The sequence below is a fragment of the Papio anubis genome, chromosome 15 (genome assembly GCF_008728515.1).
Source record: "Papio anubis isolate 15944 chromosome 15, Panubis1.0, whole genome shotgun sequence".
NCBI classification, from domain to species: Eukaryota; Metazoa; Chordata; class Mammalia; order Primates; family Cercopithecidae; genus Papio; species Papio anubis.
Genome location: NC_044990.1, coordinates 78,526,480 through 78,544,589, shown reverse-complemented (window position 1 = coordinate 78,544,589; position 18,110 = coordinate 78,526,480). Strand labels below are relative to the sequence as shown.

At 45.6% G+C, this 18,110-nt stretch overlaps 1 protein-coding gene and 1 long non-coding RNA gene across 6 annotated transcripts in view; one reads left to right on the top strand and one right to left on the bottom strand.

The window, feature by feature from the left end:
- Window positions 1-15,620, bottom strand: part of PCCA (propionyl-CoA carboxylase subunit alpha) — a 432,199-nt gene extending 416,579 nt beyond the window's left edge. For all 5 annotated transcript variants that reach the window (XM_031655643.1, XM_031655642.1, XM_031655639.1 and 2 more), the window contains exon 1: window positions 15,414-15,620. In XM_031655643.1, coding sequence (XP_031511503.1) covers window positions 15,414-15,518 — 105 coding nt within the window. In that variant the 5' untranslated portion in view covers window positions 15,519-15,620. The remainder of the gene's footprint in view (window positions 1-15,413) is intronic.
- Window positions 15,621-15,701: 81 nt separating this feature from the next.
- LOC103879433 lies at window positions 15,702-17,810 on the top strand. Its single transcript, XR_640049.3, has 3 exons — window positions 15,702-16,007; window positions 16,816-17,035; window positions 17,614-17,810. It is a non-coding gene; the product is annotated as an uncharacterized LOC103879433 (long non-coding RNA).
- Window positions 17,811-18,110: the final 300 nt, after the last annotated feature.

Below are 18,110 nucleotides of genomic sequence, written 5' to 3'. Positions count from 1 at the left end.
GATCGAGACCATCCTGGCTAACACAGTGAAACCCCGTCTCTACTAAAAATACAAAAAAAAAAAAAATTAGCTGGGTGTGGTGGTGGGCGCCTATAATCCCAGCTACTCGGGAGGCTGAGGCAGGAGAATGGCGTGAACCCGGGAGGCGGAGGTTGCAGTGAGTCGAGATCGCGCCACTGCACTCCAGCCTGGGTGACAGAGTGAGACTCTGTCTCAAAAAAATACTAAGCATGATGTGGTCTCACGTGGCGGTTAAAACTGGTAAATCCACTAGCAAATATCTTAAAGAACAATCTAAACACCAGTTCTGCCAAAACCAAAACTACTGTTAACTCACCCACAGTAGCAATCAGGTGAATAATACTAAATAACTCATTATCAGATAAATTCATTATCAGAATGCATTCTGCTTCAAAGAAGAAACTGTCCTCAAAACTGGGTTAACGGAGCTATAAAATGGTCTCACCAAGGTCAGAGTAAACATTAGTTTACGTCATCTTGCTTCATCTCTAAAATTCCAGGTGAAGGTCTTATCCATGTATTATGACACAGAGTTTGGAAGCATCTGTTGAGTATTTCATCGTGCATTGTAACAGAAACCAAGGGGCCTTCTGAGCACATGCCTTTCTCTGAAGACACTTGATTTAAGTCTGGCTTTTTCCTGGAAGCACAGCTTTTCTTGCAAATAGACTACTTAGTCTTCAGGATCTCAGAGACCATTCCAGTCTTCAGTGTCTGCCAAAAGCCAAGCTGAACACCTAATATTTGAGAGAGATGTTCAAGACTCAAGATTCTCTGGGCTCTGCCTCTGTACTAAGCTCAAGCACCAGGAAACTATACATGTCAACTCTAGAACTTCATTATCCCACCCTTGACTCTTCAGCCAGGCCATTCTTCCCCATCTGGCTGTAGCAGATGTTGTCAGAGGCCACTCAGATCCTCTCTAGCTACTGTGTTGACAACTAACGGCTCACACCCGCTCCCTCATCTTGACCATGTTCCTCAACTATACAGTTCTCCATCAAGCCTGAGAGCTACCCCCACCCTGCCTGGCCAAGGGCTAACACTGCATTCAAAAGGCCAGTCCCAGCACCTCAAGGTGGGACTTCATCAGTAGCACAACCTGTGCCCTAGAGCTGTTCCACCCAATATGGCAGCCATGAGCCACACTCAGATGTGCGCTAAGAGTAAACTACACACTGGATTTTGAAAACTTAGTGCCCAAAAGATGTAAAAGACCTCATTAGTGAATTTTTACATTTACATATTCAAATAATGCTTTGAATATTTGAATATATTAAGTAAAATATATTAATTTCCTCTTATTTTACTTTTTTTGTTTTTTTAAGAGATGGGGGTCTCACTATGTTTGCCCAGGCTGGACTGCAGTGACTAGTCACAGGCACAACTATAGCCCATGGCAGCCTCTAACTCCTAGACTCAAACGATCTTTCCACCTCAGCCTCCTGAGTAGCTAAGACTACACTTCCCTGCCACCACACCTAGCTTCGTTTTACCTTTCTTTTTTTTGAGACAGGATCTCACTGTGTTGCCCAGGCTGAAGTGTAGTGACAGGATCATAGCTCACTGCAGCCCTGAACTCCTGCATTCAAGCAATCCTCCCACCTCAGCCTCCTGAGTAGCTGGGACTACGGATGCATGCCACCATGCCCCACTAATGTTTTCATTTTCTGTAGAGATGGGGTGGCAGGGGAAGGAGGTTCTCACTATTTTCCCCAGGCTGGTCTTGAACTCTTGGTCTCAAGCGATCCTCCCACCTTGGCCTCTTCACTTTACTTTTTTTTAACATAAGTATTAGAAGATTTTTGTTTGTTTTTTGAGACGCAGTCTCACTTTGTCGCCAGGCTGGAGTGCAGTGGTGCCATCTCGGCTCACTGCAACCTCCACCTCCCAAGTTCAAACGATTCTCCTGCCTCGGCCTCCCCAGTAGCTGGGATTACAGGTGCCTGACACTGAGAGGTGACAATGTGCTAGCAGCCCTCACTCTCAGCACCTCCTCAGCCCCGGCGTCCACTCTGGCGGAACTTGAGGAGCCCTTCAGCCTGCCACAGCACTGTGGGAGCCCCTCTCTGGGCTGGCTGAGGCCGGAGCCGCCTCCCTCTGCTTGTGGGGAGGTGTGGAGGAAGAGGCACTCCCAGGCCAGTGCCAGTTTCAGTAGGGCCGGGGGCAGGCTCCGTGGGCCCTGCACATGGAGTGGCCAGCCAGTGCAGCCCGCCCAGGGCAGTGAGCTGCCCTGGGCTAGCAGCTGTGGAGGTTGCGCCGAATGCCCCAGCAGTGCCGGCCCACTGGCGCTGCACTCAAATTCTTGCCAGGTTTAGCTGCCTCCCCATGGCGCAGGGCTCGTGACCTGCAGCCCACCATGTCTGAGGTCCCCGCCTGCAGTGGGCTCCTGCATGGCCCGAGCCTTCCCAATGGGTGCCGGGCGGCACCCTGTTCCGTGGCACCTGGTCCCATCGACAGCCCAAGGACTGAGGACTGCAGGGGCGGCTCGGGATTGGTGGGCAGCTGCACCAGCAGCCCCGGTGCAGGATCCACTAGGTGAAGCCAGATGGGCTCCTGAGCCGGATGGGGACTTGGAGAACTTTTATATCTAGCCGGAGGATTGTATGTGTACCAATCAGAACTCTGTATCTAGCTAATCTGGTGGGGACTTGGAGAACTTTTCCCTCTAGCTAGAGGATCCTAAATACACCAGTCAGCACTCTGTGTCTGGCTCAGGCTTTGTAAATACACAAATCAGTACTCTGTGTCTAACTCAAGGTTTGTAAATAGACCAATTGGTACTCTGTATCTAGCTAACTCTGTATCTAGCTAACCTAGTGAGGACTTGGAGAACTTTTCTGTCTAGCACTCTGTGTCTAGCTCAAGGATTGTAAACACACCAATCAGCACTCTGTGTCTAGCTCAGGGTAGGTAAATACACCAATCAGTACACTGTGTCTAACACAAAGTTTGTAAATACACCAATTGGTACTCTGTATCTAGCTGACGCTGTACCTAGCTAACCTAGTGGGGACTTGGAGAACACACGCAATCTAGCACTCTGTGTCTAGCTCAAGGATTGTAAACACACCAATCAGCACTCTGTCAAAACGGACCAATCAGCTCTCTATAAAATAGACCAATCAGCTCTCTGTAAAATGGACCAATCAGCAGGATGTGGGTGGGGTCAGATAAGGGAATAAAAGCAGGCTACCTGAACCAGCAGTGGCAATCCACTCAAGTCCCCTTCCACACTGTGGAAACTTTGTTCTTTCGCTCTTTGCAATAAATCTTGCTGCTGCTCACTCTTCGGGTCCACGCTGTCTTTATTAGCTGTAACACTCACTGCCAATGTCTGCAGCTTCACTCCTGAAGCCAATGAGACCACGAACCCATCGGGAAGAAGGAACAACTCCAGACGCGCTGCCTGTAAGAGCTGTAACACTCACCACGAAGGTCTGCAGCTTCACTCCTGACAGCGAGACCACGAACCCACCAAAAGAAGCTCCAGACACATCTGAACTCAGGTCTGAAGGAACAAACTCCAGACACACCATCTTTAAGAACTGTAATACTCACCATGAGGATCCGCAGCTTCATTCTCGAAGTCAGTGAGACCAAGAACCTACCAATTCCGGACACACCACCACACCCGGCTAATTTTTGTATTTTTAGTAGAGACAGGGTTTCACCATGTTGGCCAGGATGGTCTCAATTTCTTGACCTTGTGATCCACCCGCCTTGGCCTCCCAAAGTGCTGGGATTACAGTCCTGAGCCACCATGCCCAGCTGAGCCACCACGCCCGGCGAAGACTTTTAATGACATTTGCAGCTCACCTTATATTTCTACTGGGCAGCACGGATCTAGGACAGTTGTTCTCAAATTTTACCATGCATCAGAATTACCTGAAAGGCTTGTTAAAACAGATTGCTGGGCTCCATCACCAGAGATTCAGACTCTGCAGCTCTGGACTAGGGCTGGATAATTTGCATTTCTAACAAGTCCCGGATAATGCTGCTGGTTAACAATCACACTTTGAGAAATACTGCTCTAGAGCTCCCTGTAGGAACAGAATGAAGCTAGTCTCCAGCTATCAAAACGAAGATGTGTTTCAGTGTAACTACTGTCTCGCTCTTCCTTCTCAAGTCTTAACCCTCCCTATTTCTAAGATACTAAATACTCAGGAACGTGGGCAATTAAGTCTTTTTTTTTTTTTTTTTTTTTTTTTTGATAGCGTTTTACTCTCGTTGCCCAGGCTGGAGTGCAATGGTGCGATTTCAGCTCACCGCAACCTCTGCCTCCCAGGTTCAAGCAATTCTCCTGTCTCAGCCTCCCGAGTAGCTGGGATTACAGGCATGTGCCACCATGCCTGGCTAATTTTGTATTTTTAGTAGAGATGGGGTTTCTCCATGTTGGTCAGGCTGGTCTCGAACTCCTGACCTCGGGTGATCCACCAGCCTTAGCTTCCCAAAGTGCTGGGATTACAGGTGTGAGCCACTGCACCCAGACCATTCTTTTATTTTTTAATTCAGATGTAATTCACATACCATAAAATTTACCCTTTTAAAAAAGTATACAACTCAGTGGTTTTTAGTATATTCACAAGGCATGGAACCATGATGGCTACTGATTCCAGGACATTTTTTATCACCCCAAAAAGACACCCCTTAACTATGCGCAGTCACTCCCATCCCCTCTCCTCCAGGCCCTGGGCAACCACTAATCTACTTCCTGTCTTCATGGATCAGTCTATTCTGGAGACTGCATAAAAACACAATCATACAATAGCGGCCTCGTGTGCCTACCTTCAAAAGTCACTCTTAATTCCTTCCTTTCCCTATTTGTACATACCTTACAGATATTGCAGGTTCAGATCCAATTAATTATTGTTCAGAACAACTGCTGCTCAAAAATGCTAACAATCATCTGATCCTTCAGCAAATCTCATCGTCTTCCTGGTGGAGGGTCTTGCCTTGATGTTGATGGCTACTGACTGATCAGGGTGGTGGTTGCTGAAGGTTGGGATGGCTGTGGCAATTTCTTAACATAAAACAACAGTGAAGTTTGCTGCAGTGATTTCCTCTCACAAAAAATTCTCTGTCGCATGTGATGCTGTTTGATATCATTATATCCACATCAGAACTTTTTCAAAATTGGAATAAATCCAAAACCTGCTGCTGCTTTATCAACTAAGTCGATGTAATATTATAAATCCTTTTTTATCATGATGACCATGTTCACAGCATCCTCCACCACTAGTAGATTCCGTCTCAACATACCGCTTTCTTGACTGGGTGTGGTGGCTCAACACCTATAAACCCAGCGCTTTGGGAGGCCGAGGCAGGTGGATTGCTTGAGCTCAGGAGTTTGAGACAAGCCTGGGCAACATGGCAAAACCCCATTTATACAAAAAAAAATTTTTTTAATTATATATATATATATATATGTGTGTGTGTGTGTGTATATATATATATATATATATAGCTGGGCATGGTGGCACAAGCCTATAATCCCAGCTATTCAGGAGGCTGGTGGGAAGATTACTTGAGCCTGGGAGGTCGAGGCTGCAGTGAGCCATGACCATGCCACTGCATTCCAGCCTGGGTGACAGAGTGAGACCCTTCCTCAAAAAAAAAAAAAAGGAACCACTTTCTTTACTCATCTATTAAGAAGCAACTCCTCATCCCTTCAAGATCATGAGACAGCAGCAATTCTACCACATCTTCAGGCTCCACTCTAGTTCTCTTGCTATTTCCATCCCTCTACAGTTACATTCCCCACTGAAGTCCTGAACCCCTCACAGTTGGAATCGACTTCTCAAAACTCCTGTTAATGTTGATATTTTGACCCACCATGAATCATGAAGGTTCTTAATGGCATCTAGAATGGTGAATCCTTTCCAGAAAGTTTTCAATTCACTTTGCCCAGATTCATCAGAAGAATCACTCTCTACAGCAACTATATAGACTTATGAAATACTATTTATTAAATAATACAACTTGAAAGTTGAAATTCCTCCTTGATCCATGGGCTGGAGAATGTTGCATTAGCAGGCATGAAAATAACATTAATCTACTTGTACAGCTCCATTAGAGCTCTTGGGTAATGAAGTGTATTGTGTATACGCAGCAATATTTTGAAAGGAATCTTTCTGTCCTGAGCAGTAGGTTTCAACAGTGGGCTTAAAATATTCAGTAAACTATGCTGTAAACAGATGTGCTGTCATCCAGGCTTTACTGTTCCATTTCTAGAGCACAGGCAGACTCAACTTTGAATAATTCTTAAGGGTCCTAGGATTTTCAAAATGGTAAATGAGCACTGGCTTCCACTTAAAGTTACCAGCTGCATTAGCCCCTAACAAGAGTTGGCCTGTCCTTCGAAGCTTGCTTCTTTTTTTTTTTTTTTTTTTAGGGATAGGGGTCTTGCTATGTTGCCCAGGCTGGACACCAACTCCTGGGCTCAAGCAATCCTCCCACCTCAGCCTCTGGAGCCAGTGCCTGGCTTCTAAGCCTCAAAGGACAGCCAGGTGTGATAGTGAGCACCCCAGGTGCTGTCCTTTGAGGCTCTGAAGCTAGGCACTGACTTCTCTCCAGTTCTCAAAGTGCTAAATGACATATTCTTCCAATAGAAGGCTATTTAATCTACAATGAAAAATCTGCTGTTTGGTGTAGCCAACTTCATGAATGATCTTTGTGAGATCTTCTGGATAATGCAGCAGCTTCTACATCAGCACTTGTTGCTTCCACATTTATGTTATGGAGATCGCTTTTTTTTTTTTTTTTTTTTTTTTTAGACAGAGTCTCTCTGTCGCCAGGCCGGAGTGCACTGGCACGATCTTGGCTCACTGCAACCTCCACCTCCTGGGTTAAAGCGATTCTCCTGCCTCAGCCTCCCAAGTAGCTGGGACTATAGGCACGCGCTACCACACCCGGCTAATTTTAGTATTTTTAGTAGAGACAGGGTTTCACCATGTTAGCCAGAATGGTCTCAATCTCTTGATCTTGTGATCCGCTCGCCTCGGCCTCCCAAAGTGCTGGGATTACAGGTGTGAGCCACTGCACTCGGCCTCACTTCTTTTCTTAAACCCCATGAACCAACCTCTGTTTGCTTCCACCTTTTCTTCTGCAGCATCCTCACCTCTCTCAGCCTTCGTAGAATTGAAGAGAGGGCCTTGCACTGGATTAGGCTATGACTTAAGGAAATGTGGCTGGTTTGATCTTCCATCCAAACCACTAAAGCTTTCGCCATATCAGCAATAAAGCTGTTTCACTTTTTTTAATCAGTTGTGTGCTCACTGGAGTAGCATTTTTAAATTCCTTCCAGAACTTTTCTTTTGCATTCACAATTTGGCACAAGAGGCCCAGCTTTCAGTCTATCTTGGCTTTTGACAAGCCTTCCTCCCTAAATGAGTTCTAGTTTTTTATTTAAAATGACAGACATGTGACTCTTCCTTTCACTAGAACGCTTAGAGGGTTATTAATTGGCCTACTTTCAATATTGTTGTGTCTCAGAGAATAGGGAGGCCTGAGGAGAGGGATAGACATGGGGGAATACCTGGTTGGAGAAGTCAAAACACACACAACATTTATCAATTATGTTTCTCTGCTTATATGGGCGTGGTTCACGGCACCCCAAAATATTTACAATAAGAATATTGAAGATCACTGATCACAGATCACCATAACAGACATAGTAATAATGAAAAAGTTTAAATTATTGTAAGAATTATCAAAATGTTTCACAGAGACACAACGTAAGTCTGTGCTATTGGAAAGATGAGACCAATACAGCTGCTCAAAGCAGGGTTGCCACAAACCTTCAATCTGTAAAAACAACAACAACAACAAAAACAGTATCTGCAGGGCTAATAAAGCCAAGATATAGGTATGTCTGTATCTGCCTTCAAACCCCACAGCAAGATACTGGCTTTAGCTCCAAAATATATTCCAAGTCTGACCAGTTCTCACCAACTCCAGTGCTACCACCCTAGCGCGTTACCATCATCTCTAGCTTGGTCTTCTACAACAGCTTCCTGACTGGTCTCTCTGTTTCCACTCTTCCCACCCAAGTCCCCAACCCTACTCCCACCCCTACTAAGACATTCGCCACACAGTAGTCACAATCGTCTTTTCCAAACACAAGTTCAATGTGCTTAAATGCCTCCAATTGGACTCTCATTATTAAATTCCAAATACAAGCCCCTAATGACTCTGTCCTGCCTACCTACTCCTCCTCCCTCATCTCCTAAGATCATCCCCTCATTCAGTTCACTCCAACCACAGCAGCCACATTCATCCCTTAATTATGCCAAATGCAATTTCCCCTCAGAGTTTTTGCCCTGGCATTCCTTGGTCTGCAATGCTAGGCCCCCATATAGTCACATGGCTGGCTGGCTCAGTTTCCTGTCCAAATGCCACATGCTCTGAAATGTCCCCTATGGTCTCATTAGGTAACATCCCCAACTCAGCACCACTACCACTCTCTATCCCATTAACTTATCTTTTTACTTCAAGATCACTTCTCACTCTCTGAACTTTTCTATTTATATGAGCACAGTCTCCTTACTCAAATGTAACCACAATGGGAGCAGAAACATTCACGATTATGTTCTCAGCTCTAAGTAGTGTCTGACACATACGATGTGTAAGTGGATTGAATGGTAGCCCCTAAAATGATGTGTCCATGTCCTGGAACCTGTGATAAAGGGTCTTTGCCAATACAACAAAGTGAAGGACCTCGAGATGAAATCATCCTAGATCTTGTCATGGCCCTAAATCCAATAAAAAGTGTCTTTATAAAAGAATGAGAGGGAAAGATGCACAAGGAGGAGGAAGAGAAGGTAGCCATATGAAGACAGAGGCAGAGACTGGAGTGATGCGGCCACAAGCCAAGGAATGAATGCAGCCACCAAAAGCTCAAAGAGGCAAGAAAGGATTCTCCCCTAGAGCCTTCAGAGGAAGCATGGCCCTGCTCATGCCTTGATTTCAGACTTCAGGCCTTCAGAACTGTGGGAGAATGAATTTGTTGTTTTAAGTCACGAGGTCCATGGTCATTTGTACAGCGGCTCTAGGAAACCAAGGGTTTCTTGAATAAAGAATACCAAAGAGGGCGAGCACAGTGGCTCACGTCTGTAATCCCAGCACTTTGGGAGGCCAAGGCCGGAAGATCAGTTGAGGTCAAGAGTTCAAGACCAGCCAGGCCAACATGATGAAACCCCATCTCTACTAAAAATACGACAATTAGATGGGCATGGTAGCACATGCCTGTAATCCCAGCTACTTTAGGAGGCTGAGGCAGGAGAATCACTTGAACCCGGGAGTCGGAGGTTGCCATGAGCCGCGATCACACCACTGCACTCCAGCCTGGGCAACATGAGACTCCATCTCAAAAACAAACATAGAATATCAAAGCAAGTATGCCACATGGATGCTGTATTAGGTTTTGTGAATGAAATCACAAATCTGTATCTTCCAACATTTTTAAAATTCACTTTTATTTTGATCTTATTAGGTTGATCCCATCAGTTTGTGAGGTTTTTTCTAACGAAAATGTCAATAGTCATTTAAAATAAAGAAACTAATTTTTGAAAGTTATGCAATATGCTTATCTTTCAAAAAATATAATTTTGCTTCAACTATTTAAGAGTATTGTCAAAATAAAAGCAGTATATTTGTATAACACTTCATCATGGTACTAAAATTATTCTCATTAAAGATCAAAGATCTTACCAAATTCTTTCACCAATTTTTTTTTTTTTTTTGAGACGGAGACTCGCTGTCACCCAGGCTGGAGTGCAGTGGCACGATCTCAGCTCACTGCAACCTCCGCCTCCCGGGTTCACGTCATTCTTCTGCCTCAGCCTCCTGAGTAGCTGGAACTACAGGCGCCCGCCACCATGCCTGGTTAATTTTTTTTGTATTTTTAGTAGAGACAGGGTTTCACCGTGTTAGCCAGGATGGTCTCAATCTCCTGACCTCGTGATCCGCCCACCTCGGCCTCCCAAAGTGCTGGGATTACAGGCAACAGCCACGACACCCGGCCCCCTTTTTTTCTTTTCTTCTCTCTTTTTTTTCTTTTTGAGACAGAGCTTTGCTCTTGTTGCCCAGGTTGCAGTGCAGTGGTGCAATCTCGGTTCACTGCAACTACCACATCCCGGGTTCAAGCGATTCTCCTGCCTCAGCCTCCCAAGTAGCTGGGATTACAGGCATGCACCACTATGCCCAGCTAATTTTGTATTTTTAGTAGAGACGGGATTTCTCCATGTTGGTCAGGCTGGCCTCAAACTCCCGACTTCAGGTGATCTGCCCACCTCGGCCTCCCAAAGTGCTGGGATTACAGGCATGAGCCACCATGCCCTTTTTTTTTTTTTTGGGTAGGGGGAACAGGGTCTTGCTATGTCACCCAGGCTGTAGTATCTTGGTGTGATCACAGCTCACTGCAGCCTTGACCTCCTGGGCTCAAGTGATCCTCCCTCCTCAGCCTCCAAAGTACCTAGAACTACAGGCACGTGCCACCACGGCCAGCTAATTTTTATTTTATTTCATTTTGTAGAGATGTGGGAGTGGGTATCACTATGATGACTAGGCTGGTCTCAAACTCCTGAGCTCAAGTAATCCTTCCACTTCGGCTTCCCAAAGGATTGGGATTGCAGGCGTGGAGCTACCACACCTGGCCTCATCAATCTTTTATTCCTTAGCCTCTCTGCACCTGGAACGCAGTTAGGGACTATGTTTTAATTTTTTTCTCTCCTCTGTACATGCCATAGTACCTGGAACTTAGAAAATGCTCCACAAACACTTTTTGAGTAAAGAGCTAGATCTCTAGACAAGTGAATGAATGAATGCTAACTAGTTTTGATAACACTACACTACATTGGCTCCTCTCAAACCATACCTCTAACTCCTCTAGTCTCTTCTTCCTTCTTCCAAATCCTAATTTAGGGTTGTAAGACGAAGCATTTATTCAATTAAATATTAACTGCCTCACTACATCCTTCAGGGTTCACACATTCTTTTTTTTTTTTTTTTTTTTTTTTTTTGGGACGGAGTCTCGCTCTGTCGCCCAGGCTGGAGTGCAGTGGCCGGATCTCAGCTCACTGCAAGCTCCGCCTCCCGAGTTTACGCCATTCTCCTGCCTCAGCCTCCCGAGTAGCTGGGACTACAGGCGTCCACCACCTCGTCCGGCTAGTTTTTTTTTTTGTATTTTTAGTAGAGACGGGGTTTCACCCTATTAGCCAGGATGGTCTCGATCTCCTGACCTCGTGATCCGCCCGCCTCGGCCTCCCAAAGTGCTGGGATTACAGGCTTGAGCCACCGCGCCCGGCCAGGTTCACACATTCTAACTCTAACTTTAGCCTCGTATCCCTGGCTGTAAAGCCAGCCACTGATACCCTCTGTCTTCCCAGCACCTCAGCATGGCTCCTGTGGGCATCTAACTCCAGATATCTACAATGAAACACTATGTTTCCAGCCCCACCGAAAAGATGTTTCTTCCCAAATTCCTTTTTCATCCTGGTTCTCCCACCTACATTTTTTAAAGTTTGGAATCATTTAAACAAATCCTTTTCCCTCACTCTTCATCAAAAATGTCACCATCTTTTCCTCTTATTTAGGAAAGGACTAGAGCAGTTTTTACCTCTGTTCTGAACCTCTCAGGAACAGAATAAAATCCAAATGGTAGATATATAAATACATACATGTCTATAAACATTTTTTTACACCAGAAACTAGTCTCTGTAATAATCTCAGAAACTTGTTTTCCCAAATGATTTGTTAGAAATTTAGCAGCATGTTGGAAAGATTAACCTCCAGGCAATTCTAAAGCATTCAGATAAGCTTAAACATTCTTTTCCATATTTACTGATTACAAAAGAAAATAATAGATTTCAAGTAACATAGGGCTTAAACATTCAAATTTCATGAATGTATCACACAATGAGACCATGATTCAAATGAGACAATTTGTAACTAGAAAAGCAAGCCGATGTGGGTGGATTGCTTGAGTTCAGGAGTTTGAGACCAGCCTGGGCAACACAGCAAAACCCCATCTCTACAAAAAATTAAAATTAAAATTTAAAAATAGCCAGGTGTGGTCGTAGGTGCCTGTGGTCCCACCTACTTGGGAGGCTGAGATGGGAGGATGGCTTGAGCCCAGGAGGCAGAGGCTGCACTAGGCCAAGATCATGCCACTGCACTCCAGCCTGGTCAACAGAGCCAGACCCCGTCTGAAAAAAAAAAAAAAAAAAAAAAAAGGAAGAAAGAAAAGAAAGCCTTTGGAATCATATTATCTAAGGTTCAAATTCTACTTCAGCCAATTGTGCTTTTAAGCAATGACTTAACCGCCCTGAGCTGTATTTCCTCTACTATAAAATTGGGATTTTTGACCTAGTTGTTACAAGGATAAAAGATATTATATGAACAAATCACAGAGTCGGGCTTGGTGGCTCATGCCTGTAATTCCCAGCACTTTGGGAGGCCAAAGCAGGCGGATCATGAGGTCAAAAGATCGAGGTGGCCAACATGGTGAAACCCCCTCTCTACTAAAATACAAAAATTTTAGCCAGGGGTGGTGGCGCACACCTGTAGTCCCAGCTACTTGGGAGGCTGAGGCAAGGGAATCACTCGAACCCAGGAGGTGGAGGTTGCAGTGAGCCGAGATCGCGCCACTGCACTCCAGCCTGGTAACAGAGCAAGACTCCATCTCAGAAAAAAAGAAAAGCAAAGGAAAATCACGCAAGGCATATAAGAGTTCAATAAAAACTATAGCAATTACCGTAAAACCAACATCCTAGAGCCACTGAAAACATTTACGCAGAAGAAAAAACTAGGCATTAAAATAGAATGTGTTTAAAAAGCTGATACACAAAACAAATAAGACTAAAAGGTGAACTCCATATATACCCTAAAAATAAATAAACTCTGTTGACTGGCTAAAAGAATGGTCAGAATTCTCTAGACTAGAACCTAGAGTTAGCTGGCTGCTTTCCAACCAACCAAAAGGTTTGCAGAGGTAGAGGGAGGGATGGGAGGGGTTAAAATCTTCAAAAGATTCAGCTTCAAACAGACTCAGTAGAGCATATTTCAAGTTCATAGAAGAGAAGCACGGAGAGAAGCTAAGCAGCAGCTCAAGTTCCCCTAGAGTGATAGTGAACTTCAGAGATGCTTCCCACCCCAAGGAGGGATTCTTTACTGGCACAAACATAATGCTACTCTATTGTTACACATTCAGCACCTATTGTGTCAAACATTGTACTAAGAACACAGAAATAGACAAGATGCAGTCTCTGCCAACACATTAAAAGGAAAAAACCAGGTAAGAAACATCAAAGCTTATGTATTACACAGTGAGTGTATAACAAGTGTACAACAGTAAGTACAGTAACAGCCTTCCTCTCAGCCTCTCCAATCTAAAATGTCAGTGTCATCCCTCCCACCTCCAACATCAATGTCTTCCCACTGCTCTAAGACAAACAGCAAACCTCATAATATGATCTGTAAGAGTCAGCATGGTCTGACTCCTGCCAACTTCTCCAGCACCATCTACTCTCTGCATCAGAGTCTCTGTAGGCTTTTTTCAGTTCTTCTAACCTGTCATTCCCTCTGGCCGCAGGACCTTTGCACACACTGTTCTCTCACATTCATCTCCTCCGTTTATTAGAGAAGGTCACTTCATCCTTCAAAACTTGTCTCAATTTTCAATTCCAAAGGAAAACACTCCCTTACTGTAGGTAGTATAGTATGATTAAGAGCACAGGTTCCGGACTTCTAAATCCTGTTTCCCACTTATTGGCACTATAGCTTCGAGCGAGTCACATTAACACTTAGTGCCTCACTTTCATCTTCTGTAAATGGGGGACATATGACTGTTGTGAGATTGAATAAATTAGTTTAAGCAAAGCAACAGAACAGTATCCAGGACACAGAACTCAAAATCTTGGTTTGGTCAAATCCCTCTATTTTATTTTCTTACGGCACCAGGGCATCTCCCCTAATACCATTTTACACTTATTACACTCTCCCTACTAGAGTAAAATTTCTAAGAAAGCAGAAACCATATTCATTCCCCAGAAGTGGAAGACAGGAGATATTCAGTAAACATTTGTTGAAAAAAATAGCTACAAGGACAAAGCTGACGCCCAAGAGACCTGTCCAGTATACAAAGCCTCATGTACCTGACTCCAAAGCCCACACTTTCTACCATACTAAGTAAGCTGCCTCCTATGTAAATACATAAGTCTTACAGCCGCAATTGAAGTGGCCAACAAAGATGAACAGAATGATAAAGATTAAAGAACACTAAACTGTATGGGAACACAGAGATCAGTGAAAGTCCGCACGCTGAATACAAAACAAACATAGGCGCCACTCACTTCCATGTCGATAAGCTCTGGCTCTCATACTGCCCACCCAGGGCTCGGTTCCCTCCTCTTTAAAGAGTAGGATGGGGCAGGTTCTCTAAAGTGTCTTCAAAGTCTAAACTTCAATGACTATAAATCAAGTTATGTGGCAATGTTTTAATAATTATTTTTTAAAAGGAAGTTTAACAAGCACACTGAACCAGCTGACAGATGGTTTTCAGGGGACCTTCGTTGTAAAGAATGTGTTCAAGTGCCTCAACAAACCTTATAAAGTAGGTTAAGTGGTCTGTGCCCCAGAATTAACGACAGACTCGATTTTGACGGGAGAAAGAGTTCAGAAGCACACACAAGCACTCCAACCTGTGAGTCAATCTGCCATCATGACAGCCTAGGTATACAGAACAGTCATGAAATGTGTTTAGAACAGTGCCAAAATAAGGCTCACCACTACATCGAAAAGGAAAGTTCACGAGATGCATTTGGTACACAGTAGACTGGGGTGTGATACAATTAAAACAGGCTTTCAAATGCAACGTAAAATCTATTAGCAGTCCTGATATGGTGTAGTACTTCAAAAGATAAGATCAACTCACAACCTTAACTCTACCTGAACAACAGTTCACAGTGTCCCTTCAAAAATGCTGGAAAGAGGTCAGAGAACACGGAAACTATAACGACACCTAAAAACACACCCTGGAAAGCTTAAGACAAAGCCACTGCCGCGGAGCCCTGGAAGCGGACCTCGGGCAGGCAGGAATATGCCTGCCCAAAGCCATCAGCCGCCTCGGAGGGCGTGCGGGCGCCCAACTGCCTCCGCCCTAGGCCTCTCTGCTCCGCAGGATCCCCGAGAGGAACAGCTGCAACGAGGGATGCCTCCTGAGCCCGCTGCCACGCGAACTGCGGGTGGGAGGAGAGAGAGGGGTGTAGCTGAGACGGAACCCGGGCGCGGGGCAGCCGGACCCAGCCAGCGCTCTCCTGGCGCCACCCACCCAGAGGCGGCACGGCTGGAAGCCCGGTGAAGCCCGGACCCGCGAGGGCCCCGTCGCTCCTCACCTTCAGGGTCCGCAGTGCCGCGCTCAACATCAGCTGCTGCGGCGGCCACCGCCCACGCCGTCCGGCAGCGACCAGCGCTGCTGTCCCGACCCACAGCCCCGCCATTGTTGTCCCCGCAGACCGCCCCTCCGTTGACCTCTCACCCAGCCGGAGAGGGGCGGAGAAGGGGAGCGCCCGGGCTTTGACAAATCACGAGCCAGAAATCCGATGCCCCACCCCCTAACTTGCGGGAAAGGGAGCGTGAGTGGTCGGCCAGATCCGCCGGATCCGGCAGCCTGGAGACGCGCTAGGACCCGGAAGGCTAGTGGGCTGGCAGCGCGTCAGGTCCCTAGCTGAGCTGGGGGCCACTGGCCAGAGCCGACCCCAGGAGTGAGAGAGGCAGGGACACGCGTGAGTTCCGGCGACCTGCAGCGGGCAAACCCCGTACCTTCCCAGCATCCGCTCAGCAACCCACGTGCATCCAGGCCGGTTAATGTCAGTGAGTCACCTCCGCGCCTTGGCCATCCTGGGGTCCTGAGAATCCTAAGTTCCAGACAAATGCCCAAACTACATTCCTGCCTGTTTGAAAGCGTAAATTGCAAAGCACAAATCCAGGTAAGGTTTTGAACGACTGTGATAACACATGAAAAGTTCTAGGTCTGGAAATCAGAGATCCGAGCTCAAGTCCTACCTCTGCCACTTAGTATCTGCGCGTGAAAGAAATTAGGCGCAACTAGAGTCAGGCTTTGTTGCTTGCAATCAGAAACCCTTGTTAGTACAACAACTGGCCAGGCGCGGTGACTCACGCCTGTAATCCCAGCACCTTGGGAGGCCGAGGCGGGAGGATAACCTGAGGTCAGGAGTTGGAGACCAGCCCGGCCAACATGCCGAAACCCCGTCTCTCCTAAAAATACAAAAATTAGCCGAGCGTGGTGGCGCACTCCTGTAATCCCAGTTACTCGGGAGGAGGCTAAGACAGGAGAATTGCTTGAACCTGGGAGGTGGAGGTTGCAGTGAGCCGAATCTTGCCACTACACTCCAGCCTGGGTGACAAAGCAAACTCCGTTTCGAAAAATAAAAAATCAGTACAACTATTAAGGGCCAGGCCTTGTGCTAGAGCCTCAGATTCCCTCTTACTTTAGACTTTACAAGAATCTTAATGGAGTATATATTATTTCCATTTGGAGAAACTGAAGCTGTAGCAGGGTAAAGTCACTCAGCGAGTAAAAGGTCAAACTAGGGTTAGAACCCAAATCTGGCTGCCTTGAGGGACTGGGCTGGTGTTTTGCTGTATTGTGGAAATTTTAAAATATATACAAAAGAGCAAATAGTACTATGATCACCCAGATACCCATTACACCGCGCCAACGAATCAACATTTTGTCAATCTTGTTTCATCTATTCCCCTTTATATTTTTTGCAGGAATATTTAAAAGCAAATCTAAGACATCAGACCATCTCACCTATAAAGACATCAGTATTAGGGGTTCCACTCTTAACTACTTTGCATCTCCTGCAGAGTCGCCTTGAGAGAGTTACAAAGCTAGGAATGACCTAGAGTACGCTACAGCATGGTAAATGCCAAAAGAGAGATAAATACAATGGGGATATCAGAAAGGTGACATTTAGTGGAATTTTAAAATGTAAGTATGGACTTTTGTGACAAAATGAAAAGGATTATCAATTTCACAGGACTTCTCTCTTATGTACCTCAGTCTTCATTCATTTTCTACCTGGGAAACCTGCTTTTCTTTTTTCTTTTTTTGTTTTTTGTCTTTTCCCCATGTTTTACCCTTTGGGTTAGTTTTCCTTAGGCCCTATTTGTTTTTCTTATAGGAGTTCTTTTTATGAAAGGCACTTGTAGCAGAAACTGCTTCTCATACTATCCATTCTCCATGCATTACTTTAATAAGAGTGCTCCTGAGATCTAGCTGGGTACGTGGCCACCCAGCGAAAGGCTGCAATAGCCAGCCTCCCTTACAACAAGGTGTAGCGCCATGACTAAGGTCTGGAATGTATGGGTTGTTCCCTCCATGCCCTCTTCTTTCTTACCTAAATAAAGATCTACATTTCCCAACCCCCACTGCAGCAAGGGTGCTTACCAAGATTTGGTTACTAAGTTTTGGCCCATGGGCCATAAACACAAGTGACATAGACAACTTTTGCCTTATGCCTTTAAAGGGAAAGGCATGCCTTCCACTTGCCCTTCTCTTCTTTCCAGTTTGCCAGAATGTGGACACAACAGTGGAGGTAAAGTTGTCATCTCAGATGATAAGAAGGAAGTTAGGTGATCCAGGAGGCAAAACAATATACCAGGAGCCTTGAGGTGCCTGATTTTGTGGAGCTGCCATGTCAACCCTGGAACTCTTTGTTCCAATTTTTATGCAAGCAAGTAAAATACTGTATCTTGTTAAGTTACTGCATTGTGTTTGTTTTGCCTTTGTTACAGCAGCTACATGTGTATCCTAAATGATAGAGCACTGATATTTATCTTTGCCTTTTCCATTTAAAGTTATGGATTGTGGCCGGGCGCGGTGGCTCAAGCCTGTAATCCCAGCACTTTGGGAGGCCGAGACGGGTGGATCACGAGGTCAGGAGATCGAGACCATCCTGGCTAACACGGTGAAACCCCGTCTCTACTAAAAAAATACAAAAAACTAGCCGGGCGAGGTAGCGGGGGCCTGTAGTCCCAGCTACTGGGAGGCTGAGGCAGGAGAA